We start from the raw sequence: 24,491 nt of genomic DNA on the forward strand, positions 1-24,491 counted from the left end.
TGTGCAGTCTTGGACAGATCATTGATGTCTCTGAGCCTCACTTTCCTCCTTTGTTAAATAGAGATCACAGGATCTTACCTTCACATTTATTAAGGAATACCAGCATTCCTGGCACACAGAGTACCTTTTTATCATATTCATACCAATCTATAAAATAATAACACTATAAAAATATGTCAAGAGTGATTACTTACTGGATGATTTTTCTATACCTTCACCACTGTAAAGGTTACTTGTTTTTTTCGTAAAGATATTTCTTTCCTTATATTTTATACCTAAATTTGTGACTTCTGATGGTCTGACACTGGAAGAAAATAATACATGACAAAATAAAATATCAGCCACAAAGGACAAATCAGCACTTTCAGGCTTTAAATACATATCTTACTTTGACAAAAAAAACAAAAACAAAAACAAAAACCCAACCAGACAAATAAAAAGACCCTCTATATCGTGGGCCCAAGTGATGACATTTGTTTATACTAATCAAGCCATATCTTTGAATAAAATGGCTGTTAGCCAGGTGATTATATAAAAGGGTAAGAGCCAGAGAGGCCAAGAGGCTAGTTAAGCAAAGATTCCCATAGCAACCAGAAGGTCAGAGAAAAAATTATGCAGAAGAAAATTTCACAGAAGCACATGCCATTCTTGCCCTGTGTATAAATTATATGGGCTAACCGGTGGTACATGGCAAAACCTTATCCAGTATGAGGCCTGGATCTTCACTTACGGTATCCAAAATGCAAAAAAAAAGTTCAATATTTTTGAGGCTTGTCATATGAATCTATAGGAAAACTTTAGATTAGCTTGAATCCATGGAAAAAATGTTTTCAATAAAACACAGGGAGTGAAATCATTATTTAGTTGTACATAATTCCTGTCAGAAAACAGGAAATGGTCTCAACTATATTTAACATTCACTGTATAGACCTCTACCTCTATGGAGACAAGCTGTGTTTCCCAAAATCGTTTTATTCTCTTGGAGGCCTCAGGTCAGAAAACACACCCATTTTTCACACAATTGCCGGGAGCCCTGGGGCCTGCCCTCTCCCTGACGCCTCCCTTCCTTGCATCTGTTAGCCCTCCTGCTGACCGCTCTCTCACCCCCTTTTATTCTCATTTCTGCTGCCTCCAGAGTAGCTGGAGAACCTGGAGAGGTTTCCTATACTCTTCAGCCCCAATTTCCTGCTCTGCACAATGAGATTCTCACTGTGGTTTCGAAGGAGAGGAGATGGATGGCTGTTTGGCGATGTGTCTAATGAATAATGCTGTTCAATAAATGTTTCATTTCCCTCCTTCCTTTCCCTCTGCTCTATTTGGACTGTATTTCCCAAACTCAAGAGTTTAAAATATCAATACAAGTGAAATTAAGTCTATGTATCTCAAAGTTAATATTGTGTGCTATTTATATAGCTTTAAGTAGCAATTTATTGATTGCTTTTTTATACATAAATAAACTTTTCATTTTAGAGTTTTTTTATATTTACAGAAAGGTTGTGAAGATAGCGTAGCACAGAGTTCTGCTCTATCCCTCACCCAGCTGTCCCTATTGTTAACATCTTACATTACCATTTATCACAACTAAGAAGCCACTATTGGTACATGACTATTAACTAAACTCAATATTTTATTAGGATTTTCCTAATGTCCTCTTTTCTGTCCCAAGAAATCACATTGTATTTAGCTTTCTGACTCCTTAGCTTCCTCTGGTTTCTGACAGTTTCTCAGACTTTCCTTGTTTTTTATGACCTTGACAGTTTTGAGGAATACTTGTCAGATATTTTTGTAGAATGCCCTTCAATTTGGGTTTATCTGATGTTTTTCTTAGGGTTAGATGGGGGGTTACGGGTTGTTGGGAGGAAGTCAAAGGAGATGAAGTGCTATTCTCATTACATTTTATCAAGGGTACATGTTATCAACCTGCCTTATCACTGTTGATGTTAACCTTACCATTGGCCAAGGTTATGTTTGCCAAGCTTCTGCCCTGTAAAGTTACTTTTCCCTTCTTTTCCATATACTACCCTCCAGAAGCAAGTTTCCAAGCCTGTGCTGGGGGGGGGGGGGAGGGTAATGGGAGTTAAGTTCTATTTCCTTGATTGGGTGAAGTATCCACATAAATTATTTGGAATTATAGATTTTTTTTTAAAGGGAATATTTGGCATCCAAAGACTGAAGCAGGTGGCATTTTTCCCCCAAAGCACACTGGAATGCTTCCCTCACAATGTGCAATCCCTCAGGAATCAGAACATATTATTTAGCCACTTTCTGGGCTTGGAAAACCACAACAATGGCATCCTTAGAGAGTCATTTTAAGATAGTAAGAGAATCTGTAACAATAAGATGTTGGTGGTAGGTACAGGAAGGGTAGAGTGTAGTACAGTTATGCCTTATAGTCATTAGGTTAATACTATTTTCCCCCCAAAAAAGTATTACTGTTTTAAACTGAGGTACAAACTGTTGCAGGAGGCCTAAAAGTAGGGAGGTCTAACTTTGGACTAGATAACAACATACCTTTATTTTCCCAAGTCACTCTAACCTCTTTCCTGCTTTTAGGCTATTTGCTTTCTAGGCTCTCTCATTCAGCGATACTAAAATCACTTTGCCTATCTCCACTAAAGAGTTAAATCCACAGAGGGAAACGGGTAGGCATAAGGTAGGAAAGACTATCCTGGGAATCACACTAAATTGTACGACTGAGATCTCAGACTGCCACAGAAGGACAGCCATAGTCACGAAGCTCTAACCTCAGGGCAGTTCTATGAACCACTAGATAGCAGGATCAACTTCATATGCAAAGCCTAACTTATTGCTTCCTTTCCACAGATATGTGACATTTGGGGAAATGGTTACTATGAAAATGCACACACAACTGGAAAGAGGTGAATATTCCCCAAATTCCAATATTCCTAATGGATGAAGATAAAAATGCAGAATAATGTAATAAAGGGCTTGGAGTTAAAACTTTGCAAAAAGGTCTTATATGGTGATGCCAGAAGAGGACCAACTATGGGCTCTGGCAGCCTTGCCATCAATTCTATGAGAGAGAAAGGCTCTAACTGATCTCCCATCTCTTGGTTCAGGATATAGGAAGAGGGAAAGATGATATGTGACAAGTCCCCAAGTGCCCTAGCAGGCATTAAAGGAAAGCAAAAGCGTCTAGAGTAGTGGAGTATGCATAGCAGGTATCTGACAAAATGTTTCATCACTTGACTCAGAAACCAATAACTTTTCCATATTGTCACATCATGCTTGTTGGGTAGGCAGTATGGAGTGGTGACAAAGTGCACTGGCTCTGGAGCCAGAAGGCCTGCTTTGGGATCTCTGGTTTATCTCTTGCTGGTGGGCTGACACTGGGCAAATCGTTTAACTTCTTTCTGCCTTGCTCTCCTAGTCATGAGACAGGGATGTTAATTATAACCATCGCCAAAGATTACAGGGACAATTAAATGAGGTAAACACGTAAAGACCTTAGAGCCTGGAATACGGTAGGAGCTCAATAAGTACTGCCTACTATCACTTTAAGCAAGAATAAGAAAATATTTCCCACTCAAAGTAGGGAGTTCCATCATCCTCTATGGCCAGCCCTAATACTCTTGGGAACTATCAGAATGAGGAGACAAAAAATGAGAGGTGGTACTTTCAAAAATAATAGCTTGCTGTACTAGTATTTTTAAGACTTAAACTTTAAAAATTGAGTAGACTTTCATTTGCTTTCATTTGTTATACATGGGCAAAAGATGATTATTGCCACAGATTGTTGGCAAAAGTAGACTGTCAATCCTCCAAGCATTTTATGTCATAAAAGGCCTAATTTAAAATGTGATTTTAATGTTTTGTGTATTTTTTCTTATATAGCTGTCCATAAATTTTCTAATTTAATTTCTCACAGAAGATCTACTGGCAGGATAATTAGGTAATCAACAGCATATAAATAATATTAAATATCAATTCCCTCCTAACCATAATAAGGAATTTAGAACAGCATAATAATATCTCATGTCTAAGAAACATCAATTTTAAGGGTGCCTTCTGTCTTATACAAACTTACTGAGAAATTAATGGAAATTTCTATTTCATTTCCCATCTGATTCTTTTATCCTGGTGTCTGATCATTAACCCTTTCCCCACTTTTGAAATGGCAGCCAAAGTGAAAAGTGTCAGATAACAGAAGGTAGAGTAGACTTGCTCTTTGTTGCCCCAGAATAAGAATGAAGATCACTGAGAGAGAGTTCTACACATGGATAGATTTGACTTAACATGAGAGTCATTCCATAATAAAGACTGGTTCAATAACAGAGAAGGCCATCTTTAAGATGGTGAGTGCATCCCATAGGAATTATTGAAGAAGAGTCTGGGATGTGCTTCTCTGAAGGATGTGACAGGAATTGGTTGAGTCTAATACCTCTTTCAAGTTCATTATTAAACTGTTAAAGGTTAATAAACGTGGGGGAAAAAAGATCACTCTCACAAATAATTAAAAAATTCAACTGAAAACAATGATGAGATACCATGGCAACAGTTTTAGGACAATGACAACATCCAGTGTTGGTTCTGAGGCAGCAGTTTCTATGCACTGCTGGTGGGGGAACAGCATCTTAGCAAGAAGACCCAAAGGCCTTTGAAACTTGGGACTCGGCAACTTCATTTTGACGAATTTATTCTCATGATGAATGCCGTTGGGTCTTCTAACATGTGTGCATGAAGGCGTTTAAGAAATGTTTTCCCAGATAACATCTGTAAACAGTCTGAATGCTTGAAAGAAAGGAAATGGGTACAAAACTCCTAAGTTCCTCCGGTGTCAGTAGAGATGTGGATGTCTGTGGCCACTCCTGTTAATTCGCACAGAAATGGACTCCCTGTGTATATTTTGAATGATAAAACAGGTTATAACCTATATATGTAAGGCTTTGTTTTCATAAGATGTACATTTGTTTATTTGCTTATTTGCCTGGAACTGGAAATGCCTTAGGGTCAGCACCAGTTTTACAACAGGTGATTTTTCATCTTTTTCGTTCTTTCTTGTTTGTACATCCAAAACTTCTCCTTAAAAACATGTACTATTTTTGCAGTAAAGAAATACTCTAAAGTTCTATTGTCTGAGTTATTCATTTCATCTTTATCTTTTCCAGATAAGAATAATTTCGAATGAGCCTAGAAGTCAAACATTGCTATAAATGAAGAAAAATGCATGTCCGTGGTTTGGTTTTTTTTTGTTTTGTTTTGTTTTTTACCTATTTTACCCTTTCATTTATTTCTTCCTTTTTTTTTTTTTTCACTTTTGCAGAATCTTAGGAAGGTGGAAATCCGTTTCTCTTTATCAACGCTAACCTAGCATTAGGACTTTCTACTACTCTCTTAAATTCTATATTCATCTTCATCTCCCCAGGACTTAAATTGAAAATGACATTTTACCACCTACCCACTTCTCACACATAATATTGTACAATACCTTAAGCGCTATGGAAACCTGTTATTTATGTATAAGCCAGAAGATAATATATGCCAAGATTTTTATCCTGGAGAGAGGATCTTGGGAGTTAAGATGAGAATATAGCTTTAAAGCATTTGATTTTTCCCTTTATTTTTCCTGCTTCTTCCACGTTCGATTGGCTTTTCCTTTTTGCATCTCCATCTTTCTTACTGTTTTGCCTCCCTCCGAACATATCCCCACCTGCACACAGACTCACCAGCTGTGCTTTTCTCTCTTTAGTTCCCTTAAATTCTTTCATGTATTTTTAAAAATATGTTTGCAAATGGACCGGAACTGGCAAGATTCCCTCCTTGTATTTACCAATCTGATTAGGAATAGGGCACGTCCTTGAGAATAATATTCTCTTAAGGAGAAAATCATCAGTAGTCTCTTCAGTATTGGATGGAGGCCACGGAGGACATTTTCCAACTGATAATTACATTGCACTGGTATGTTTTCCACAGAGGATCCCTGGTCGTGTTCCTAGGAAAAGTGAAGGATGTACCTGGCAAGCCAATTCTGAGAATACGTTTTTCACCTTTTTCTCTCAATTAGTTCAATAATTCCAAAGTGACACTCTTCTGTACTATCTGCTTACTATAAAGTCCTAAAATTATTTCAATTCAGTCATCTGAATTAGATAAAGCAGAAATTTTAAAGATCACAGGCATTTTTTGATGTATTGTTGTTTGAAAAGATGCAGTGTAATAGAGGCAACTTAGCTTCTTACTGCTGGAAATTTCAAAGGAAAAGCTGATTTAAAAAAATAATTGAGTGTGTCATAAGGAACAGGAAATTAGTATATTAGCTGAAATACTTTTAAATGAGAATGTGTGATGATACTTGCCTTCGTTCTGCTAGGAGCGTGACAGGAAGAGAAACAACGCTCAATCTGTGTTACCCTGGGGTAACTTCAGTTCCTCATCTGTAAAATTGAGTTGGGTGGCTGGGTGGGGGCCGTTTCTCATGTCTAAAATCTTTCCATTCCCAGCATTCTATTATTGTACAGGATTGGTCATGCTATATTTCTAAATTGAAAAGATCCTTCTGCCTGAAAGTAAAATGCCACTTGACATTTCAGCAAGCCATAATTCAAGGAAATGGAAGAACAAATACCAAAGTGTAATTTAGTGTAACAGGATGTTTAAAAGGGGATTTTTTTTTCCTTCTATCTCCCTGTCTGCAGAGGTCTAAAAAGTCTGAAAGCAAAATAACTCATTAATTAAGAGACAAAAGTTATTCTGATATTTCAGAGTAAGGTGCTAGATTCTTTGTGCAGGACAAGGAGATAGCTCTACAACAAACCTGCCAACACCCAGGCCTGCCAGCACTCCACGATACAAACAGACCAAATATGCGGTAAGAGAGGAGAGAGATGTAGGTATGCATTTAGCCCCACTGCCCTGGGAGAGGAAGGAAGCTTCCCCTTCACTTCTAGCTTCTTCTTGCATGGACCAGTCAGAGTTTAGTGTATGCCCCATGGGGGTAACCATTAGAGGGACAGAATGGATCAGTGACTCATCAATACCTGAAAAAGTCTACAGGCAAAAAGCTGTGACTGGAGCTACCACGTGAGTAGGGCAAGAAGGGGCAACCAGGCAGCAGCTGGTGCGGTAAGAATGTGTGAGCTTCCTATGGGCCAAGCTGAAGTTGACTTAGGAGAAGTTGTACAAGAGGGGGGCCTACCATTGTGAGAGACTGTAATGGAAACACACTGGATGTGTATCACCATAGGTAACCCCAGTTAGTGGGGTTGAGCCACAGGAGATTGGCCAAAGGGTACATTAATTTAGAAATGGGCAGCACAGAGGTCCCTGAGTGTAGTCATGAGAGAAACTTCCATCAACCTCCTTAATGTAAACCATGCACTTTAGCTATTCATAAAGTATCAATATTAGTGCATAAATTGTAACAGATACATCACACTAATGGGAGACACTGTGTGGGATGGGAGTAGGGTATGTATTTTCTCTGTACTTTCTGTGCAATTTTTCTATAAACCCCCACAAGTAATATTATGCACATGGTAAAAAAAAATTTCATTTTTATCGGAGAAAATACAATGAATAAAATCATCCTCTCTAAAACAATAGTTGTTGAGCATGAAAGATGAAATTATGAGAGGGGTGCCTGGGTAGCTCAATCAGGTAAATGTAAGACTCTTGATTTCAGCTCAGTTGAGGATCTCAGTGTCCTGGGGTTGTGCCAGGTGGGGCTCCGTGCTCAGTGCAGAGTCTGCTTGTCCCTCCCCTCCACCCCACTCCTCACTAGCGCCCCCTCCTCAAATAAATAAATAAATAAATAAATAAATAAATAAATAAATAAATAAGATCTTTTACAATATTATGAAAGCATGGGTTAATGAAAAGAAATAACTGAAACTGCCTGACATTAGAGAGAAAGAGGAAGAGAAGAATGGGATCTAGCAGAGTCAGGTGAAGAGAAGAAAGGGCTTCATTTACAATGAAGAAAAGGTGAGGAGTTCAAAGAAGAGTCATGTCTAATATCAAAGTTAAGCTCTTTGAACTTTTGTCATATAAACCCCTGTGCACCCTACCAAAACCAGGAGTAAATCTGACATACATTTTGAGATAGATAGATAGATAGATAGATAGATACATACATACATACATACATACATACATACATACATACATACACACACATATATAGTATATTGTTTTTGAGGAAAGGGGCTAATTTGCACAATTAGGTTGATGATGGAGCAGAAACAGAAGACTAGAAGATCCTGAGTACAAATCAAGAATTCAATGGAAGCAAGAAATTGAACTAGGTATAATAACCCTGAGAATATGAATTCTCCCTCCACCACACACACCCTGGAAGTAGTCACTGCATGTTCCACGAGCACAGAAGGAAGTTTGGGCCAATCTTGGTAGGTCTTATCTTGACTCCAGTTGACATCCAGGTAACATTTAAAACTACTTACTTGTATCTGGTTTCATCTTTGTTTTTCTTATCAAGTAGAGAATGTTCTGGTAGGTCTAAACATGATTCCTCCTTAGGAAGTAAAGGAATTTCCCTTACACTTTCTTCTTGAATCTCACTTTTCATTAAGTTAGTATCTCTTTTAGAAAGGGAAAAACAATTTTCAGTCTGCCAATGCTTTGCCTGAAAAAAGAGACTTATTTTATTTTCGTGACATTTATTTTCTCTGAACATTTATGTGATACACTACTAACTAAAGTCCTGGGTACACACAAAAAAATAAATGAAACATGGTTCTTCAAAGACCTTACAGTTTTATAAGGGAGATGAGACATTTATATGTAACTTTAATAAAGGTAGAAAGTAGTAAGTGTCATAAGAAACCCAGATTCTCTGAAAAGATAATGAACTTCAAAAAATCGATATTCCCACTTTAAAATCTTGAATAACAAGAAGTATATTTACTAGAAACAAAACTTCTGCTGAATGATTATCAGTTAATTTTTCATACAACTACTTTCTTTGCATCTAACTTCCTTAAAAAGTCTCAAAAAACAATCAAATCATTGAGCATTTTTCACTGTCAATATGAGTTACATAATAGTTTTCACAAAACTTGACTACAATTCTTAATATCTAGCAGAAACTCTCATTGACATTTTTTTATATTTGAAATACAGAACCAACATCCTTGTCTTATGTCAATTCCCATCATATACACAGGAATGGATGAGGGAATACAGCCTGTGTGATATGAGGGAGTTTGACATGCCTAGGATATCTGACTGGCCTACAAACTGCTAATCTTGGCAGAAGGAATTACAGAGGAAAATGCCTACAGTAGCTGGGAAGATCAAGTCAACGAATGAACCAAGCCTCCTCTAAGGTGATAAATAGCAAATGAAGTTCAGCCCCAGCGTTCGCTGGCACTAGGGCAAGGTGGGGACTACAGTGAATTAGAATCCATTTTATAGTTACTCTCAGGGACTGACGTGTTCTTTTTCAAGAGAAGCAGGAAATCTGGATCTTATATGAAATCCTTTATGTTTAAATATTGGCAACTAAGTCAAATTTTAACATTGGGTGAATAAGCACAACCCACAACACGGGCCCCCAGAGGACCAGGAGGAGACATGCCGGTGACCACACTCTGCCCAATGCGACTGAAGGAGGAGCCCTGAACACGTGCATGCATCACCTAATTTATTTCGATAGCACAATCATCTGATAGTTTCCTGGGACAAGGATATCTCCATGGATAAATCACCTCCACCCCCATTTTTCCAACTCCAGAAATAGACATACCACACTCTAACTTTTAAAAGAATCTAACTTGAAAACCAACCTCAGATCCATAGCTATGTTATAAAAATTATTTACACTTATTTAAAAAATAACTTCATTCATGAAATATATTGAATCACATGGCGCTACATTTTAAATACTTTAATCTGACTGCATGTGATTAGAAAATTAAGTCTTAATGTAGGAAATTAAAATACATTATTGCTTTTCCTCCTGTTTTTATAGCTGCCAGACAAGAATTAATTCAACTAAAGGACAAATACAACATTCAAATGTAAAGCAAAAGTCACGACACTGAACACATCAAGTTTGCTTAGCAAAAATTGTTCTGATCCGAATTATGTTTACTAATTGTGTCTCTTCTCCTTCTTATCTATGTATTACCATCTGCCTTCCATATCCTTCTGTTCTTTCTCTAAAAGAGCGTCTCTTCTTATACACCATGAGAAGGACATTCACCGCTGCTATTTTCCAGTATCTACTAACATATTCTCTTCCTTTCCCCCTCCTCTCTCTTCCCCTCACCCCAACCCCACCTCTGGGACCAGCAGCACCTACATTCAAGGCAGCTTGATCAAAGTGAGTCCTTGGCGGGGGGAGAATATCAAGCAGAAAAAACTAGAAAACCCAGCTGTCCCCAGGTTTGCCAGCCTTTACTCTCTAAGACTATTCCAGCTCTGGGAGCTCTTTTTCCTGTCTTGAACATAAGGGGAAAAAACCAAACTATTTTCACACAGGCTTTTTAAGGCTAAAATCCTTCAAAATACAAAGACTTTACAAAACAGCTAAGGACAAATACCAAAGGCATAAAAATGAACAGTTTTACTAGCACACGCTTCTTAATTAAAATAAAATTTAGCCACAACTACTGTTTGGTGGGCACAATATGGCACCCACACCTAGAATGCTGCTATTTCTTGCTTCAGCTGCCTCTAAGGAACTTAGCCTCCAGATGTCACCCACTTGATGATGCTCTGTTTCTTTACCTGTCATTCTAACCTCCACTTCAACTCCCCAGAGCCCATGAGGCATGGCCATACAGCAATTCAGCATTACATTAACTTCTTCACTTACAGAAGCATCTTTCCAACTCATTTTGTGCTCAGAATGCCAGCTGTGGTCCTCTGCCTCATTCACCACATCTACACACACACCTATGTGAGTTACCACTCAGAGGCTCTTTTTCCCGACTGAGAAAAGTCTAGCACTTGCCTTATTTACAGAGCAGAAGAGACTGTACAGCTCCTGAGTGCTACCTTGAGAGTCCTGTATTACCCAGCCAAACATGAGCCCACCACCCCAGATTATTTTCTGATTTATCGTTGCCCTTTGCATCCCATAGGGTTGTATAAAATTCTTTCAGGACAGGTTGACATCATCAAAACAATTCAAAAATAGAGCAACAACACTTTGTCTTCCAACATGAAGATAGTTGCTGTGTTCTCATGGCCTGAATGGCAAGGGAGTCTGCCAAGTAGAACCAAGTCAACCAGTCAGACTGATATTGAGGTTGCAGCCCAACCTCATGCCACCAGTCTGACCTCATGCCACCATGCCTCCACAGTAGTGGTTGAAACAGATCAAACTGATATTTTGTCCTTCAGATCACAAAGGGAACAAGAACAGAGTTCCCATGAAAACAAATGGAAAAAATAAAATAAATGTGAGATCATGAATATTTTTCTGTCTATCATGTCCCCTGCTTCCATTTCTCTTAATAGACAGGTATAAATGGGAACTTAGTCCATGGGAGGAAGGGTTAAAAGCATGAGCTCTGAAATGAGCCAGCTTGAGTTAAAAACCAAACTCTCCTATGTATTAGCCTTTGTGAGCTCCGGAGATTGATTCAAACTTTCTGTGCCTCTGTTTTCCCATTTGTAAAATGGGAATAATGATGAGCTCCTCCCTCATGGGATGAGGAATTGTGATTACATGAGATAATTCATGTGGAGACCATAGAACAGGGCCCTAGCCATACAGGAAAAATTCAGCAAATGTTGGCTGTTGTTATTTGGGCAGGAGTAAATCAGACAATGAACAGGAAGTTTTTTGGTTTTTTTTTCTAAAATTTTCTGTATTTGATTATTACTTGACAGTCATTATCCTCTACCTGTTTAAGAATAACATGGTAATTTTATCCACACTGTGTTTTTACTAGATGTTGAAATTGAAGAAGTTTTAAAGGAGAAATTTTTCTCAGAAATCCTGAGGCATTTTGAGCTGCACAGAGCCGCCATCTTCCCATGTCTCCAGAGTCTTCCACTTGATGAACTGTCATGGTTAATGGTAAACAGGACAAGAGACGCCTAGAGCTATAGCTCCAGAAATGGGAGTCAGTTCTTTCATGACTGATGAACATTAACAGCTGACGAGATTCAAATAGAAATCAGCCCAAGTTCATACTAAATGTCAAGTAAATACTAGAATAATAAAGAAGCAATATTTCTACCTGACCAAAGATCCAGACAGGAGCACTGTAGACGTCAGTCACACAAATGCTGCAGTCCGCAGACGAGGAGATAATCAGTAAGCGGCCACCCAGCTGACACATTGCTAAGGAACTTATCTGGTCTTCATGAGGGCGGAATGATCGTATCAGAGCTGGGGCCTGGGTGATTTTGCTCTTACTGGAATTAAGACAGTACTCCTGAATGAAAAGAAATGCCAGCATTCTTTAAAGTCCAAATATTAAATTATTGAGGTGAAATAACACTTTTTCTTAAAATGTCTGATACGGAAATGAAAAAAGGTACATTCGGGTACAATATTCTGTTCTCCAAATGCAAAAGAATAGTTCATGATAACAGAGTATAGAAAAATCGTATTAAGTGTCAAAAAAAGCTTTCTAACTGATTTGCCTAACTCAAGAAGCAGAACGAAAAGAAGAAGGGAGGGGAAGAATGAAAAGCAAAAAGAATGAACAGTAAAGTCTGTTATTTGAGAGAGATGAATTTTATCATGTGTAGATAGCTGCATATTCCACAATTTTATAATATTATTAGGAAATTGAGCAGGTAATCACTGACACAAAAATCCCAAACTAATTCAGGATGATAATAATGTTGGATGAAGGGCCAGTGCTCTGTTTAAATTAGGTTTATAGTCTCATTTCAAATAAGGAATATCCTAATTATTTATGCTCAAACAATGCTGCAATACCTTACTGACAACACTGCATTTCTAAATTTGGTGAATGACTTTGACTTGATTACGTATACATACATATACATATATGTATGTATATATGTGTGTGTGTATATATATATATATTGAGAGGGGAAGAGAGCAGGAGTGCAAGTGGAGAGATGGGCAGAGGGAGAGGGAGAATCTCAAGCAGACTACCCACTGAGCACAGAGCCTGACAACGTGGGGCTGGATCTCACTACCCATGAGATCATGACGTGAGCTGAACCCCAGAGTCGGCATGTCAACTGACTAAGCTACCTAGGCACCCCTGACTTGAGATTTTCATATTGAGAACAATCTGTTTTTCTCCATAAATTATTTAAGAGATGTCTCTGCCCAATACATGTAGATATTTTCTTTAAAATACTCGGAGTGATCATGTCTTCCCTTATCTAGGAGATAGATAAGAAAAGATTCATAGTTGTCTGCAACACAAGGAAATCAAAATTAATAAAGAGATGAGAATACTTTCAATTTACTTCTATAACCCAAATTTTCAGCTGTCCATCCAGATCTCCTGTGGCGAGGTATCGGTTTGACCTATCAGTAGACATAATAATGGATCCAACTCCACCATGAGCCAAGAATTCAGCCAGAAGTTGCTTCTTAAATGTATTCCAGAATCTGACATACCCAGATCCTCCACATGACACCAGGTTAGCTCCTCCTAACGTGTAAGACAACACGTAATTAGGAAAATGTGGCAACAAAGACCAGAAAAAAATGTCCTCAGTGGCTTGCCGTGTCGAAAGCTTATGGATATCAGAGACCTAGGTAGCCCTGATACCAATTTCCAGCACTTTGACTCTCTCAAATATAAAATGGAGATAATGCTATGATAACCTTACTAGTTTGTGTTGAGCATAAAATGAGATTGGAAATGCAAGATGTTCCATTACATTGAATTCCCTGTCCTTCATTATTTCAATATAATTGGGTTTTTAAAGTTAGATAGAATTAATTTGTTGCTCCAAATAAACTTATAAAGTATTAATTTCAATATTATGATGATATTCTAATTACAAAAACCCATCTTTCTTAATAACCCATTGGACACATATACCAAAGAAGTAAAATTCCTCCTGCGTGGAGCTGGGTTCATATATGTGGTTATAGCAGCATAGCTTTTAATTTCTCTATGTAGCATCACGCTTAGGATTCTATTTATGAGCTTGTTTTTAGTTTTTCATCAAGAATTCATTGAGAGCCCTTATGGAACACTTTTTTGGTTCATAGGCCTAGAACTCACCTTTTCATTTTCTATTTTTATATGCTTTGTAGAAGCACTCTACCTAAATTATCCTTCTGTGACCAAGTTCCTATTATTATTTGATAAATCTGTAGATGACTTTCAATTTACTTCACAAATGTACTGCCGATTAACAATCATATCTGTTTAAGGTAGAAATAATGGCTTGTAGCCGCTTCAGTGGAAACAATTTGGGAATACTGATAACATTAAGAAGAATTAGTGTTGAGGAAATGAGAGCAATTTCAGGATAATAGTTCATTTTGTGAGCAGAAGGGAGTTCTAGAAAATAGAAAGTTTTAGAATCTAACCGTTTCAAAGTCTATTCTAAATACTCCACAAGGTTTCTAAAACTCTGTAAAGGTATACCTTTATTGAGTTTTAATGTTGGAAATTTTTATACAAAAATCATGCGGATCTTCTATGTGCAAATTGAAAGTGGGAAAGTAAATATGGAAAACGCAGTTCGGGTATTTTTTTTTCACACATATAACACCTATATGTCTAGACTGTTCATATTAAGAAAAAATACTTTAAAACACATTTTTTTAGATGAAAGGTAAAACAATATGCCTTATTCTCAAAAGCAGATTTTTATTTGGGGAAGATACAGGCAGTGTCAATACCATGCTAACATAGCCATTGAAAACAAGGCAGAAATTAAGCAAATGGTTATTTCATCTACATAATATCAAGTGGCTACAGTAAGTGATCTGGTGGCACCAGTCTTGGCATACATGCAGCCGAAGCACTAACCAGGACTCTGACTTATTCTGGAAAGTATGCATAACAGGTAATGATACCCAAACCATTGCAAAAAAGAGGAAGGAAGGGAGGGGGGGGGGGAGGGAGGGAGGGAGGAAGGAAGGAAGGAAGGAAGGAAGGAAGGAAGGAAGGAAGGAAGGAAGGAAGGAAGGAAGGAAGGAAGGAGGGAGGGAGGGAGGGAAGGAAGGAAGGAAGGAAGGAAGGAAGGAAGGAAGGAAGGAAGGAAGGAAGGAAGGGAGAAAGAAAGAAAGGGGGCTCTCTTGATCTGGGATCAGCAGTTCTTTACAATTTTGCTACTGCCCCCATCTCTAAGTTTCTCCCTGTTTTCTCCCAGCCCATTTGGATACTAGGTGCCAGCGTAGTCGACTCTACCCTTCTGGCGCAGGCAGTCCTAAGCCTTGGTGCATACATTTGAAGCATATTTCTTGCTGTGCCCTCTACCCTGCCAAACCTCTTTATGCCACAGCTGGCACCCCAATTCTGATTGTGACCCATAGCAAATAGTTTGCCAGAGTTTTCTCCACTCTGATCTTGACCTGTGCAGCACTGTGTAAGTCGCTGGTGGGGTCGAGTCTGGCTCCTGCTCCTGGACCCTCCCTCCTGAACCCTGACCTTAGTTGGTGTGGCCTGTGGCCTCCCATGACCCAGCACGGACTGTTAGCTCCCCGGGTCAAGCTCTACAAGACCTACACAGAAATTAAACTGCCCTCATTGCTCCCTTTCCCACAGTTTTACAAATATATCAATCCACAGTCAGAATGGAAATGTATATGGTACCTGTCTCTGCAGTGGCTTTTCTTGCTTCAAGGAAGCAGAGCCCCACAACAGCATTACTGCCCTCAGTGTGGGTCTCCAAGGAGTGGGCTCCCAGGGTAGCCTGGTTTGTGCCGGGGCAGGTGGAGCAGCTCCTCCCAGCGCTGAAAAGCTCTTGAGGCTCTGTATCTGTGATGGACTGGGTGCCTTAATGAGGAGAAACATCTGCTTTTCAGTTGAGTGCTTATGAAAACCAACAGGCCTGCCTCCATTACCGTCTCCGGTGACTCCATCAAGTCTCACATTAGGCTTCCAGTCAACATCCATCGGACCTTCTGCTACTCACTGCTTCAAAGTCAACTTGAAGAACCATTCGATTCCATTTTTCTTTTGTGTATTACATACACACTGTGTTTCTCTTGATATGAATTAATAGGGACTTCATTTTGTTGTCACTGTTAACATCTTAGAAATCCTGATATGTTCCAGACAAATGTGATTCTAATGCCATTACATTTTCAGCCTATTAATCATTAATATTAATCTTGCAAATCATATAAGGAACGTGAGTTATAATGACTATTTAAATATACTTAAATGATCATTTTTAGCAGCAATATTATTTGCTAGTGAGATACTCTGGAGAGGACATTCCCAGGGGCCCTTCAATTATCATATGACATCATCTCCTGGCCCCACTAATAAGAACTGGGGATATTCAGAATCTATGAATAGTCTGCACATTGTTATAAAAAATCTACACAGGGGGATCTTCAAAATCTCAAAGCAAGACATCTCTAGCGATGCCTCTCCTGCCTTTTAGAAGTTTGATATTATCCACTTTTCTTTCTTCTCTACCTCTCTGTGGTTTTAATCGGAGCCACAACTGGGCTTGCTGTAAGAGCAAGATGTCACTCTCCTGCAGGCCAATATAAAGGAAGAGGCAGCATTCCACCCTTTCCATGGAGGGTTCAAATGAACCCTAATGGCTAGCTCTTCATATATACAGCAGGCCAGAGCTTTGTGCCTGCAGGTAAGTAAGCCTGGAATCTCTAAGGGCGTACTCTTAACAAATTACTCCCTCAACTTTCACACAAAAAAGCTATTATCGGATGACCTGTTCTTTCCTACGGTCCAATTCAGCTGTGTGAGTTTATCCAGTTGAGACAACAGAACCTCACTGGGCCGTGAAGAATGACATATTCATTACCTAAATAAATAATCCTAAGGAAAAATCTTCAGTATCTGAGGAAATTGAAATAAAATGTGAAAGGCAATTGTCAAGACATTTTGCTTACGTATAAAATATTCATGGGCTCTGCTAAACTCCCATAAAATACAATATACTCCCATCTCATGCTCCTCACAGGTTTCTAAAGCAAGAAATAATTTAAGATTTCCAGGTGGCATAATATTTAATACAAGCTCTAGACTGAGGCTGAGCGGCGAATCAAGTGAACACGAGTTCCTCTCTTCCTACCGAGGGGTACCAAGGTTCACTCAAAGGCAATTTGGTGAGGTTTATTGGCAAAAACTAAACTGGATGGAGACGAGAGGCCTGCTCCCTGCTGTCAGTAATTCAGAAAAGCTGATGTGGCATAAAGACAAGCAACAGCGCGCCATGGAGAATTTGCTAAGCCAAGTAAATCTCAAGGTTCTTTTTAGTCACTTTGACAAGACAACGGTCTCACTAATCCCTGGCACTTAGAGCCAATCATCTATAATTTAGGAGTGGGCTGCGTCAGGTGCATGAATAAAGAACGAGGCCGACTGTGGTTTGACTCAGCCACATTATTTTAGTTTCAAACTTGCACTCACCCGATTTTGATTTTAGCAGCCTCTGATAATCAGGGTGAAGGACATAGCGAGCGTTCTCTGTGCTGTTGTTCCACACGATGATTTCTCCATCATAACTCCCTATATGAGCCCGAATGGAGAACATAAATTGCCAGGATGTTGGAAAACATGAGCAGCAGCAATGAGAAGTCAGTATTTGTGAATACCTTACTCAGAATCTGGCACATAGTAGGTACTCTGTATTTTTGGAAACATGAACAATAATAACTAGTATTTATTAAACTTTAGAACTTACAATCCTCATCATGTACCCGTATATTCAATGTGATAGAAATTACTGTCATCTTTTTATTTTATAGTAATAAGGCATTCAGAATAAGGGCTTTGCGATTGAACAACTTGAGTTTGATTCCCAGCTCTGCCACCTACTGGCTATTTAACTACCTGAGGCCACAATTTCCTCACCTATAAAACCAGGTTAAAATTATATTTATTTTATAGCATTGTGAAGAATGGAAAGTACTTAGAATAGTGCCTACCATATTAAAAGAACTGAAGAAATGTTCGTAATAATTACACTTTTTTTATTATTGAGGGCGAGCAAATCAAATCCTTCTTGGTTTCTGTTTCCCACGTCTGGTCTTGTGTGTGTGTGTGTGTGTTCTTTTCATTCCCTCCCTCCTATATTCTTTATTGAATAATGCTTTCTCCAATTCTAAAATTTTCCCTATAGAAAGTCCTTCCCTACTGTTCATCACAGAGAATACAGAAAAGCCCAAACAGTGAGACTTGGTCCGACCGAGCCTGTCCTGGGGAGGAGCGGTGCATGCCCAGCCTGCTGCTCTCCGTAGCGAGACCAGGGGAGCTCCTCATTGAGCAGAGTGTCAGTGTCGAGTGAAGAGCAGAAGGGAAGAGCTGAATTTGAGTGGAAATAAGGACGGAAACTTTCTTGGGATTTGGAGAAAGAAGAGGGTAATACATACTAAACTCTGTATTGTTCTGGAAAGAGCAACCTGTGTACTCAAAAATTGGCCAAGGAAGATTGATTTGCATGGATTAGCTGTACACAGGAGTAGCCATCTGCTCCTACAATTTTGAAATGCTCAGGTTGTAAAGTGCCTGATCAAACATGTTCAGATAGGACTGGTGGGATGCAAGTTGATAAAGAAATCGTCTATCCACCAGTTACAAAGGTATCTTATGACACTTTTGCAATAACCAAGATGCAGCGTTCTACTTTGTCTCCATCACATTTCAGTATGTGATACTCCCTGCAGGGGTGGGCTTTCAGCAGGTATAAAGCAAATTCAACTGCAGAGTTGGCCCTACTGGAATGAGGTAATTCCTGAAGAAAGTGGAGACGTAAGTGCACACAGAGCTGCAAACCCTCTATTGTAACACTCCACAGATATCCCAGTTCTTTTCCTGTAAGTTTTCATTCCTCTTAATTGATGACATTTTGAGTTCTATGAAAAAAACAACTTAGGCTGTCAAAATATGGACTCTCTAATTTCATGGCGCAATCTATCTTTATAAACTGTTTTCTTTGGCCAGAAATGATACAACAGTTTCTGATCCTCTTTCATATGTCACATCAAAGCATGCCCATGCATCCTTATAAGGGCTTGGATTTGTAGGCATTTTGTGAGGCCAGTCTTCAACCAAAATTACTTAGACTAAATTGTGCCACAGGGTTAGTATGCTTCCATTATGAAACATCGGAGTGTCACAGAAGTATGACTTGTTCCCATCACCCCTAATGCTGTTTCAGGGAAAAAGACAATAAAAATAAAAGCTAACATTTACTGATAAGCTCACTGTGTGTCAAGCACTCTATTAAGCCCTTACACAGATTATCTTACTCAATCTTCACTATAGACCAAGATATTGATATGTTATTATTATTAACCAAAGAAAGCTATGACGGACAGTTTAAATAACTTGTTCAATATGAGGCATTGGATGGTGGTGGCACCAGGATCTGCAGCCTTGCTCCAGAGCTGACAGTCCTAACCACGAACGTGCCACCCTAGAAGTAAGGACCAAGAGTAAATATCAGTGCAAAGGCTAATTCTTCCAGAAATCTATCCATTTTGCAGTTCAGAAAAGCCTTTTTAAAAGTGACTAGGGGGGTGCCTGGGTGGCACAGCCATTAAGCGTCTGCCTTCGGCTCAGGGCGTGATCCCAGCGTTATGGGATCGAGCCCCGCATCAGGCTCCTCCGCTATGAGCCTGCTTCTTCCTCTCCCACTGCCCCTGCTTATGTTCCCTCTCTCGCTGGCTGTCTCTATCTCTGTCGAATAAATAAATAAATAAATAAATAAATAAATAAATAAATAAAATCTTTAAAAAATAAAAAAATAAAAATAAATAAAAGTGACTAGGCCAAAAGAAACCAAACGTTCACCCCTGATTGTCCAGAGAAGGTTCCATTAACCTGTAACAAGAGTTTGTGGAGGTAAAAATGCCACACACAAGATATCATCACGGTGCTGGATTCCTCCTTTCCATTTTTCAGGCTGGATGAAGAATTGATTGCAGTTTTGCAGTCGAAACACAGTGATAGCCCTAGTAAAAAGGAAGTCGAATTTAGCTGTGGATCCAAACATGATAAAGATCTTGAGTCACCAGTATCCGCTTGTCATCTGTAATCCTGAACCTCCCACATTAAACTTTTTTTTAAAAAATTATTTTCTCTTTGAATTCCCTGGTACATTATGAATATTTAATATTAGAAAGTTAATTATCCTCTCATAGCCATTAACACCAAACATGTATGCATTTATCAGATTAATTATCTATCACCAAGCCTCTAAAGCAAAGTTTCCCCATACAGGTACCATAGAACTACTAAGAGTTTTTTGACAGTAACAATAAAAAAGGAGATGAGTCTGTGAAGAGATAATATTTGGTAGTTTAAACAAAATTAGTAAGGTTTCTTTTCATTAGAGATTCTAGAGTAGTTCACATGTTAACATGCCCTGTGGCATTTTCCGGACTTACCTGACCGCAGAGTCCTATGTCGGATAGCATCACGAAGAGCTATATTTTGTGAAACACACTTGGAAAATGCCACTGCAAAGGAATAGGACTCTGGACAGACACATTTTGAGCAGAAATAATAGTTTTAAAAAGACCACTATCTTGGAGCACTACTGTGAATTTGACAGGCCAGAATGGGCAGGAAACAAAACGCCTGGGGCCTGGTAGGGAAGGGAAGAGCCTGAACATTAGATTGTGAGGCATCAATACCACCTTGTTTCCACTTGATGTTTGAAGTTCTGGCTACCGGACTGTACTAAGCCTCTCTCTCCTTCTAGAGACATACACATCTCCAGTGAGCGTTAGTAACCACAGGCGTGGTGTCTTCACCCTCACTCTCTCTTCATCTACCCGAAACCGTGCTTCTGTACCCACCACCCCAAAGGTCTCCAAATTGCTCCATCACTGTAACTCTTCACTCTCTGAAGGATGTGGCTTTCCACTCCTGAAAATTCTTTTCTTTCCAGTATATACTGCTTGTCTTCCTGCCTCCCTGATCTTTTATTCCCCATTCTCTATTTTCTTTTCCCTTCTTTCTTCCCTTCTTTCAATATAGACACTCCTTACTGTCATTCCTCTCTTCCTTTCTCCTACTCAAATGGGCTCATTCAGGGATTCTATCTACCACCACAAATTGTAATCTTGCGTCTATGAAAATGGTTCTTAAATTTATCTACATTCATAACTTTCCCCAGTGTTGAGAAGTTCCCACTTGCCAGGTGGTAATTCTGTATAATGTTACCATCAGCAACATATCAAGAAATCGGAAGTTTTCATCTTCCATCCTCAGTCCTAAATTCCCTAATTTGGTTGCCAGACCAGCAGTCCACCTTCCTGTGTGTTCTCTTGCTTGGTCACATCAAATACTTAGATTTCCCCTCTGGGATATGTTACCATACTCATTCCTTCCTTTTTAGTTTAAACAGCCAATGACAGCTTCCTAGTTCTGTGCTCACTACCTCATCGCTGAATGATTGTAACAGCCTCTTAACCAATGTCATTGTCTTTAGTCTACCCACCTCTAGCACATGTTTTACTCTGCCACTAGATTAATCATTACATTTGGGGGCTTTTCATCTATATTCATTTCGCAAACATTTTTTTTGTTTCCATGTGGAAGTCCATATTCAGGTACTGCAGGAGATAGAGCCATGAGCATAAAATGACTAAAATAAAACTTTTTAAAGCTAAAATACTTAAATAAATACTTAAATACTTAAAATAAAAAGTGAAATGTGGTAAATGCCACGGAAGTACTGATCAATTGCCAAGGAAGCCCCGCTATAGAAATCACAGAAGGTTGAGTGAGGGGTCATTTTTGAACTGGACCATAGCAGGTGAGTAGGATTTGGGAGAGGAAGGCACTCTAGGCAGAGAAAACAGCTTGGTCAAATATAAGTCTAGTGCCTCATTAAAAAACGTTTATTAGTTTTCCATTCTCTACACGGCATATTTTAAACATGCAGGCTTATTATTCAAGACCCAATACTATTTGGGTCCAATCTACTTTTTTAGAATTAGTTCTCTCTATTCTTCCACCTTTGATATTCAAAGTAAAATATGAATGCCCAGGTGAATATTTGACAGAACAACTGGAAGCCATAGGGTAAATATGGTTCATCTTCATAAGTGTTAATTTTATTTAAAGAGTTTGGGGACAATATTTTTATTTTAAAATAGGATAGATGAATTTATATAATAGAATGCAAAATTCACCTGGATTTAAAAGGTAGAATACAAGGCCTCAAATAAATTTCTTGCTTATAGGAGCTGGTTCTGAACTGCTAGAGGTATTCAGAGGCTAAGTTTCTGAAGCACACTTTCTTGTTCAACACAAACGATACCTTTATTGTTCTCTAAGCACCCTTCACATTTTTAGCTGCTTTGTTTTCATTCATGATGTGCTCATCCATCCCTCTATGGACTTCCTTTCACATACAGTCCCACATCTATCTATCCATACACCCATTCTCTAAGGCCCATCTTGTTTTGGTAGGCTTCCTTAAGAACTAGACTTGAAAGACATATTTCCTTCTTCTCCTCTCTCACACTGCTCACATATATATAATAAATATATACAGTTACACTCCTCTGCTAGATTATAAATTCTTAGAAACCAGGGATCTTGTCTTATTCTGTAACCCCATAATAACAATCATTGTGACCTGCTTATAGAGGGTATTCAATTAATAATTGTCAATAAATGAAAAATTCTGTCCAAATGTCACCTCCTTAACTGAGCCTTCTGTGACCAGCCTATCTAAAGACTCTCCATTGACGGTTAATATACAAAATATATATATTGGGGCGCCTGGGTGGTGCAGTCGTTAAGCGTCTGCCTTTGGCTCAGGGCGTGATCCTGGCGTTCTGGGATCGAGCCCCACATCAGGCTCCTCTGCTGGGAGCCTGCTTCTTCCTCTCCCACTCCCCCAGCTTGTGTTCCCTCTCTCGCTGGCTGTCTCTGTCTCTGTCAAATAAATAAATAAAAAATCTTTAAAAAATATATATATACAAAATATATAAAGAATTTATGCAACTCAACACCAAAAAATCCCCAAATAATTCAACTAAAAAATAGAGGATATGAATAGACATTTGTCCAAAGAAAACAGACACTTAGAAAGATGTCTAGTATCACTAATCATCAAGGAAATGTAAATCCAAACCACTGGGTGGCTCAGTTGGTTGAGTGTCTAATTCTTGATCTCAGTTCAGGTCTTGATCTCAGGGTTATAAGTTCAAGCCCTGTGTTGGGCTCCACACTGGGTGTGGAACCTAGTTTAAAACAATCACCACCACCACCACAACCACCACCACCACCACCACCACCACCACCAGTTATATAACACCTCGCACTTGTCAGAATGGCTAAAAACACAAGAAATAACAAGTGTTGGAGAGGACATAAAGAAAAAAGAGCACCCATGCACTGTTGGTAAGAATGTATATTGGTGCAGCCACTGTAGAAAGTAGCCATTGTAGAAAACAGTATCGAGGTTTTTCAAATAATTAAAAATAGAATTACCATATGATCTAGTAATTCCACTACTGGATATTATCCAAGAAAATGAAAACACTAACTCAAAAAGATATATGCACCCCTATGTTTATTGCAGCACTATTTACAACTGCCAAGATATGGAAGTAGCACAAGTGTCCATCCATAAGTGAATGGATGAAGCAAATGTGGATAAAAAGGATACACACACACACACACACACACACACACACACACACACACAAAAGAGAATGAATAAAGAATGAAAGAAGAATGAAAAAAGAATGAAATCCTGTCATTTGCAACTACATGGATAGATCTGAAGGGTATAATGCTAAGTGAAATAAGTCAGTCAGAGAAAAACAAATACCATATGACTCCACTCATATGTGGAAGAAACAAAATAAATGAACAAAGAAAAAAAGACACAAACCCAAACAAGGCTCTTAAATATAGAGAACAAACTAGTAGTTGCTAAAAGGGAAATTGGTGGGCGGATGGGCAAAATAGGTGAAGGGGGTTAAGAGTACATTTATCGTGAGGAGCACTGAGTAGTGTTAAATATACTTCAATAAATAAAAGAAAAGAAAATTTGAGGTGGGGAGCACTATTACTTACTTACTTGGATTTTTCAATCAGAATAAAACTTGATTTAAATTAAAAGATAAAGTGAAAACGCTCCCTCTTGAGTCTCTCATCCCTCACCCTACATCATTTCTCCTTATTACACTTATCATTAGGTGATATTGTGGTCTATATTTACTTGTTTATTTACTGTCTCCACTACCAAAAATAAGCTCTAGGAGAGCAGAGACTTTGTTTATTTCCTTTCTGTATCAGCAGTGCTTAGAATAGTACCTAGCACATAATGGGCATTTAATAAATATTTGTGGAATTGATATATGGATTATTCTTTCTTTAAAAAATCAATAATTTTAATACTAATATTCTTTTAATAATATTAATATGAGGCTTAGC

The 24,491-nt window shown here is 38.7% G+C and overlaps 1 protein-coding gene across 1 annotated transcript in view; it reads right to left on the reverse strand.

Moving 5' to 3' along the window:
* The window catches only part of WDR49 (WD repeat domain 49), a 128,021-nt gene that overhangs the window by 20,885 nt on the left and 82,645 nt on the right, over positions 1-24,491 (reverse strand). Inside the window, 8 exon segments of the mRNA XM_087861381.1 lie at positions 195-304; positions 353-361; positions 8,421-8,602; positions 12,174-12,371; positions 13,390-13,577; positions 15,702-15,866; positions 17,496-17,594; positions 19,911-20,041. Of these exon segments, the coding sequence (XP_087717507.1) occupies positions 195-304; positions 353-361; positions 8,421-8,602; positions 12,174-12,371; positions 13,390-13,577; positions 15,702-15,866; positions 17,496-17,594; positions 19,911-20,041 (1,082 nt within the window).

The sequence above is a fragment of the Ursus americanus genome, chromosome 4 (assembly GCF_024610735.1).
Source record: "Ursus americanus isolate L20-20 chromosome 4, mUrsAme1.1.p, whole genome shotgun sequence".
NCBI lineage: Eukaryota > Metazoa > Chordata > Mammalia > Carnivora > Ursidae > Ursus > Ursus americanus.